The sequence below is a fragment of the Anguilla anguilla genome, chromosome 5, assembly GCF_013347855.1.
Source record: "Anguilla anguilla isolate fAngAng1 chromosome 5, fAngAng1.pri, whole genome shotgun sequence".
Lineage (NCBI taxonomy): Eukaryota > Metazoa > Chordata > Actinopteri > Anguilliformes > Anguillidae > Anguilla > Anguilla anguilla.
Window position 1 is genome coordinate 51,473,141 of NC_049205.1, and position 6,834 is coordinate 51,479,974.

General features: G+C 39.3%; 1 protein-coding gene across 3 annotated transcripts; it reads left to right on the plus strand.

Moving 5' to 3' along the window:
- The first annotated feature begins 975 nt into the window (after nucleotides 1–975).
- rnf141 (ring finger protein 141) lies at nucleotides 976–6,704 on the plus strand. 3 transcript variants are annotated; one of them, XM_035417175.1, is made up of 6 exons: nucleotides 976–1,147; nucleotides 1,713–1,916; nucleotides 2,106–2,214; nucleotides 2,399–2,580; nucleotides 3,229–3,336; nucleotides 4,545–6,704. In XM_035417175.1, exons 2-6 carry the CDS (start codon nucleotides 1,774–1,776, stop codon nucleotides 4,693–4,695), a joined length of 693 nt encoding a protein of 230 aa, XP_035273066.1. In that variant the 5' UTR covers nucleotides 976–1,147; nucleotides 1,713–1,773; the 3' UTR covers nucleotides 4,696–6,704. The 3 variants fall into 3 exon arrangements, with proteins under 3 accessions (XP_035273066.1, XP_035273068.1, XP_035273069.1); XM_035417177.1 differs by having other exon boundaries at nucleotides 1,141–1,278; XM_035417178.1 differs by lacking the exon at nucleotides 976–1,147 and adding an exon at nucleotides 1,163–1,346.
- The last annotated feature ends 130 nt before the right edge of the window (nucleotides 6,705–6,834 follow it).

Sequence of the window (6,834 nt, forward strand, 5' to 3'; positions counted from 1 at the left end):
CAGGGGTGTTCGAGCCTATCCCAGCATGCATTGGGGGAGAGGCAGGAATACACCCTGGACAGGCCGCCAATCTATCGCAGGGCACACACTCATACACTCATACCTATGGACAATTTAGGGTCTCCAGTCGGCCTACCAGCATGTTCAAACCCACGACCTTCTTGCTGTGAGGCGACGGTGCTATCCACTGTACCACCGTGCCACCCTATTTTTATTATTATTATTATTATTATTATTATTATTATTATTATTATTATTATTATTATTATTATTATGGCTACTCGGTTATAGGGCACTCCCTCCCTGGTGTAACCTGAAGACCCATCTCTTCAGGAAAAACCTCTCCCCTCCTTCTCTACCCTGATTCCCATTCCCTTTTTCTATATATTCTCCAATCTATTCTGTTTCCCTACCCCAAAAAATGAACCTCCACCTTCCCTTCCACATCTTAATTCCAGTGACAATGGATTATCGATTGCCTGTGTGTTATAGCCCTGCCATTGCGCTCTCATTAATTACTACTTGGAATGTTGATGATTTTCAAATCTATGTCTTTTCTCTGTGCACTAGTTGTAAGTCCCTCTAGAGTGTGCATTGCCATTGGCAATCTTGTTCGCTTATTTGTGTAGAAACAGATACCAAGAAAGAATATTAAATCTCATTTTGGGTTGTACCTTCATGGCAATAAACTTTGTATTAAAAACATAAAATCCAACATCATTCAGATTCAGGCTATGGGCACTTATGCACTTTTAGATGGATTTGGAGAGAATGGTAGTTTTTCAAACGGGTAGAATTGTTTGGCATATGGCCTTTTTTCAAAGAAACTTTCGTTTTATGTAGGTATATTGAAGGCCAACATTCAACAGATAGCCATGACATTTAAGTATCCCTATACGACTTGCCAGGCAAGCAAAACTTGAGCGTGTTTTTGAAGCATAGGTCTTACAAGGGTTAAACGCGAAATATCAGCTGTTTGAAACGTCATCTAGCAGCGACAACTTCTAAGATACGTAACTAGTGTGTGTTTTGGAAGCAACGTATCTACATTTATTACTCTTATCCAAGCACTATTAATCCGCCTTCTAAAATGTGGAACGCCGAAATAGCGATACAGTTAAATATTTAGTAATGGCACGTATAACCGGTAAGATGAATTTTCTAAACAGAGCGGTAACATTATTGCCTTTCCTCAGCTGAAGCCTCCCACGAAGTTATTTTTCTCAGGCTGAATTCTATGCCAGTTAGCAAGCAAGCTAAGTTTCATGCTGGGATAAAGTGAGTTATCCTCGCTATACTGGCGAATTGGCTAGATAACATACGCTAGCAAGCTACTTAACTGAAATGTGAGTGGTTCTATATGGACACTGCTAGGTACATCTGCTGTGTAGCTAGCTAGCTAGTCTAGTTTAGCTAGCGACATATGGTTGCTCCTTCTCGGCAACGTGTTGTTTTTGGAATTTGTACATTTATTTAATTACGAAATTGCAACACGTTTCTTAATACCATTAACTTGCTCATATTGTCCTTTAAATTAGCTAACTTTAGTTTTGATTGAACATAACGGTGACTGAAACTAGCTAGCTAGACTAGCTAGCACTAGAAATGTGGAATTTGCAAAGTTAAGTTGCTGGCTGCATACTCATGTTACTTTATGGTTCTCCAGCGTTACTTGTTGAGGTTTCACGTTGAATGCTTTTATTCTTTTTAAGTGGTTCCTGAGCTGAATTTTATCGGCCCTTCCCCGAGTGAATCCGTCTGAGTGGACAAACAATGGGTCAACAATTCTCCAGTCAAACGCAAACTGTCATTAACCGACTGCCTGAGAAAGTGGTGAAGCATGCGGGGCTTGTGCGCGAGAGCGGCTACCTCACCTACGATGAGTTCTTGGGAAGGGTAGCAGAACTGAACGATGTGTAAGATGGCCACATCCACACGACCTTGCTCTAAAATAATGCTCTTTACAGTGTTTGTGTTTTGCATACTTTAGAGTAGTTTTTTCTGTATAGGAAAGAAGAAATGTAATTTGTTTCTTGTCACCTGAGTTGGGGGTGATGCTTTGTATGTAAGCAGCAGATGTATAATCTTAAATCTTGAATCCCCAGAACTGCAAAACTAGCTTCTGGACAGCAGAAGCATCTGCTTTTTGAAGTCCAGCCTGGATCTGATTCTTCTGCACTTTGGAAAGTTGCTGTGAGAGTAGTTTGTACTAAGGTGAGAATTGGAGGCATTGCATCCCTGATTACCCTTATTTAAAATACTACACGCTCACCATGGTAGGTTTTTAGAACTGTCGAGGTAATTTGGATAAGGCCTTTAGTCCAGTGTCATTCTTTTTTGGTTGTTTTTAATGCAAATGATTTAGCAAGACACTGTGCTTCGTGTTTTTAAATTGCAGATAAACAAAGAGGATGGCATGGTGGAAGCCTCACGCATCATGAATCTCTACCAGTTCATCCAGCTGTACAAGGACATCACCACTCAGGCGGCTGAGGTGCTAGCAGCAGAGGCTGCCACCGAGGGGCCTTCAGGAGAGCTGTCCTCCGTGGCCTCCTGCCAGGCCAGCATGTGGATGGGCAGGTAGCCCCAAATTCATGTGCCTGGAGAAGGAAACCCAGCACACGTGTAACGTTCCTATTCAGGTTCCAGCGGGTGGCGTTCCTTTTTGTAGCAGAACCTCACTTATGGTGGAATGCTGAACTTCCGCTGCATTTGGTTTAGACCTAAGTCAGTGTCAGCTTTTTCTGATAAGAGCCACGTCTTCCTAATTTCTCTTCATTTGTCAGTCATTAAGCATGTGACTGAGGTCTACTTGTTCTGACCACGTGTCTGCAGTATCAACCTGTTGCGTGACCATATCATAACATCCCTTTTTCATGTAGGCAGTTCCAGCTTATGTTGGAAAAACTTGGCTTGATTCAGTGATTTAGGATTTCACAGCCTGATTCCATTTCATGAAATTGAACCATGTATGAATTATGTAAGTGTTACTGGAGCTACCAAATCCTCAGAATCCTTTTAAGAATTAAAAACTTAAAAGTACAGGGCATTGCCGAATTAGTCCTCTTAAATTAGTTCATTAGTAAAGTAGATTTGATGAATTTAACCCCTATGGATTGGTACCGAGTGACAGAAATCACTGCATAATGACTCAATCCTGCATAATTAGAGGTTGTTGGATATTATTTGTACAGTGGTGTGTGTGTGCCTGTGTGTGTGTGGATGCAGGGTGAAGCAGCTGACAGACGAGGAGGAGTGCTGTATCTGTATGGATGGGAAGGCCGACCTCATCCTGCCCTGCGCTCACAGCTTCTGTCAGAAATGCATCGACAAATGGTGAGTCCTTACTGAACACCTCTGCCATGAATAACTTCTTAAAATTTGGTACTGGCATCAACACTGAAAAGTACAGCTCCTGGGTCTTTCAGTTGGCTTGGATATTTGGTTCTGCTTCTTTGTTTTATTTTCATCACTACTTTAATAATAAACCTATGCAAGCTGTGGTGGAGGGCTTTTCCAAGTGCTTTGGATTGTACCAGTGAAGGTAATGCCTTTTTCCCACAATTTGCATTTTAATTTGTATTTCTCAAACATTGTAGATGAGTGACTTCCAATGCGGAATGAGAGTATTCTTCATAGAGAATTGGAAGTGCGCTCAGTAGGCTAGATAATGCTGTAAAGAGGGTCAGATCTGCATAGCCAGAACTGTGTCATTGAGCTGTTCACAGCAACTACAAAACAGCAGACTCTGGTAGCAGGTATGCCACAAAACTCTACTACTGTACTACTGTATATACTTGAATTTTTAAAACACCAATAAATAAAGTTTCTCTTGTTTAAGTTATTATAATAATAATAATTATTATTATTTTTAATGGGAGATGTAGTATTAGTAAGCCTGCAGTCATACACACTTTGGAAAACTATGTTGTTGTTGGAAAAGGCGTTGTTGGGCCAGTAGAGGTCACTGTTCCCTTTCAATGTAACAACATTCCAGTGCTGGTCTTTTTGAAAGAATAGTGAATTATAGTTAGTAAGTGAAAGAGTAGGGTGACTCCAGTGACCTGGTTAAATTCTCACAAAAATGACTATCAGCCTAATTACTGCCCACCCTTCATGTGGGAAATCCTTATCCCAGTCAAAGTCTGGTATACAGCAAATGCATTTCTTGTGTCTGAAATGCTTCATAATGGATCTTAATTTCAGCCTAAATGAAACCAGTAAATTATATTATGCAGAATGATCTTTACATTTTATGGGCTTTATTCTGCTTTTATGCTACCTTTCAGCTTAATTGAAAGATTGCTTAATTTTTTTATTTTTATTTTTATTTATGATATATTATTACTAACAGGGAGGCAAAAACTTTGAGAAGGTCTTTGGAGTGTAGTGTTGTCTTGTGAATTCACAAGACATCAAGGCTCATGTAACTTTCTGGGGAGCGTTCTTGCTGAGCTCTTTTCAGGTGCGTTTCATTCGTAACGTGCGTCTCCTTTCGGAAACGGGACGGATCGGACGCTAATCGCACGCGCTTGTTTCCGCAGGAGCGATCGCTGCCGCAATTGCCCCATCTGCCGCCTGCAGGTCACCGCGGCCAACGAGTCCTGGGTGATGTCCGATGCCCCCACGGAGGACGACATGGCGAGCTACATCCTCAATCTGGCTGATGAGGCGGGCCACCCACACAGACCATGACCGTCACTCATAGGCCTCAAAGCATTTACTGTTTCAAATGCTAAAGGGGCATCATCCCTGCAGCAAGCATCCCTTGTGTTTCCGTGGCAATACGTTTTGAGTTATTTTTAAGGAGCAAAACCACTTTTTTTTTACTGATTAAACCATTTGGCTCGCATAAGGAAATGTCACTGCAATGAAGGAAATCAGTCTATAATTATAAAGTATATCCTAGTATTTATTAATGAAAATGTGATTTTGATTTGAACATTTTTGTTTGAAATGTCACGTATATGAAATGTCACACGCTATTTCAGAACTGTAATATATTAAGCAGCTTTGCCGGTTACAGATTTTAACGACTTAATACACTGATTTATAACAAGTGACCAAATTGCTCGATTTGCTGTAGAGAAGACAGCTTGTCTTTTTGATTTGTAACTGTGATGCTCCCTAGGAGTCAGAGCACTACTGGAAGACTCCTGATTTGGAGTACTCCTTTATAATTATTCTACTGTATTACATAGGCTGCTCAAACTGTCTTTGTTTTATGACTTTGCACTACATTGAATATTAATGGTATTTCAGATGTGAAATGGACAGGTTCTCTTTATGATTTCTGAGCTGACCTTTTGCTTTTATTTGTTGTCCAGAAAAAGAATATAGGATCAGACTTAAGATACAATTATTTCAAAGTGGAGGGGTAAAAATGTCCACACGACAGTAATCCTGCACGTGTGTAAAAGTGTGTGCGCTTGGATGCGAGTGAAACTTCCGCTGTGGTGCTTTCAAAGGCTTGTTGAATCATGTTCAGCTTCAGCCTTGATCTGGGGAAGTTCCAGTGACTGAAACCTGAGCTGATTAAATGGGATTTGCAAATACCAGAGGTGCATGGAAGCTTTATTTAAATTTATTTTTAAAAACATCTTTTTAAAAAAAATAAAAAATAAAAAAAAGACTTTGAAGGCTCGCAGTTGTAAATAAACTCCTGATATACAACTGGTCTGGAGAAATGGGGCGTCTGTCCAAGTCCACTGAAATCGATTTGATGCAGTGTAATGCCGGTTCGTCTGAAGGAATGCTGCTCTCGCATGTGATCCTTGCTTTCACTGCGGGATTCTGCAGTGAATGAGGACTGGCAGCCTTTCCACGCATTTTCAGAATCCACATGGTCTTTCATTTTATTCAAGACACTTCGTTAAACTGAGAATTTAAGTAGTTATTGGTTATTGGCTATTTTAAAATCATTTTTGGCTGTTGAAATTAACAGGGTGACAGTCAATGGATAAATTTACACATGGTTTTCATATTGTTCAAATTAATATATAATTTATTTTATTTCTTGCATGTAAAACTGTGTGCTGTGTGTTTTAAATAGGTTACACTGATGTTAGTTTGGTTACTTTAAATACCTATATAAAATGGCTTCACATCAAGTTCATTTAAACTGATTACATCTACTGGATGTTGTCGCACGGAAAGTTGCCTCTTGAATAGAAAATGTATATTTGGGTAATATTTTGTTGTTTTTTGGAAAGGGTCTTTAATAATGACTGTATTTTTTATTTTTTTGAGAATTTCTTAAATAGTTCATCCAAAGCTAATTAACACTTACAAATTTAATTTGCATCTTGTGATTCTTTTGTGTGTGTTTCTGTTTATATATGGTTTTACCAATTTTGATATACCAATATATTCCTGTACATTGTGCAGCCATGTGTATGCAGTATTTCTCTTCTGAATGGAAAGCGTAACATTTTTTTAAAAAGTAATAAAAACACTGGACAAAATTATGCATTATAATGTCAATTTAGTTGAATCGGCAGGGTAACTGAACCCTTGGTCTAATGTGAAAAGCAGTAACAAAGACATGAGTTTGAGTAAAATTTTGTTCAAGCAGTTGATGTGTATGGCCTCTAGGGGGCACAGTTGTCAGGACAGTGAATTTGTCAGTGTTATCTCAGTTTGGGAGTAGACTGGTAGCATGCATCATTGGGATTGTAAACCAATAAAGATAAATTATAAATATGCTCGTTTGATTCTTTTAAATAAAAAATCCTGTAACAAAATAAGTCAGCTACCACCTGCAACTTTTAATACGTGCCAACAATTTTTGGTGATTATAAATTGTTTTGAACAGTACCCTTGCTAAAGGCTGAT

Excerpts from the sequence above, each read along its gene's own strand:
- rnf141 (XM_035417175.1), top strand. The coding sequence starts at position 1,774 with ATGGGTCAACAATTCTCCAGTCAAACGCAAACTGTCATTAACCGACTG. Across the intron at positions 1,917-2,105 it reads GTAGCAGAACTGAACGATGT|AACTGCAAAACTAGCTTCTG; the intron begins GTAAGATGGCCA and ends TTGAATCCCCAG. Across the intron at positions 3,337-4,544 it reads CAGAAATGCATCGACAAATG|GAGCGATCGCTGCCGCAATT; the intron begins GTGAGTCCTTAC and ends TTGTTTCCGCAG.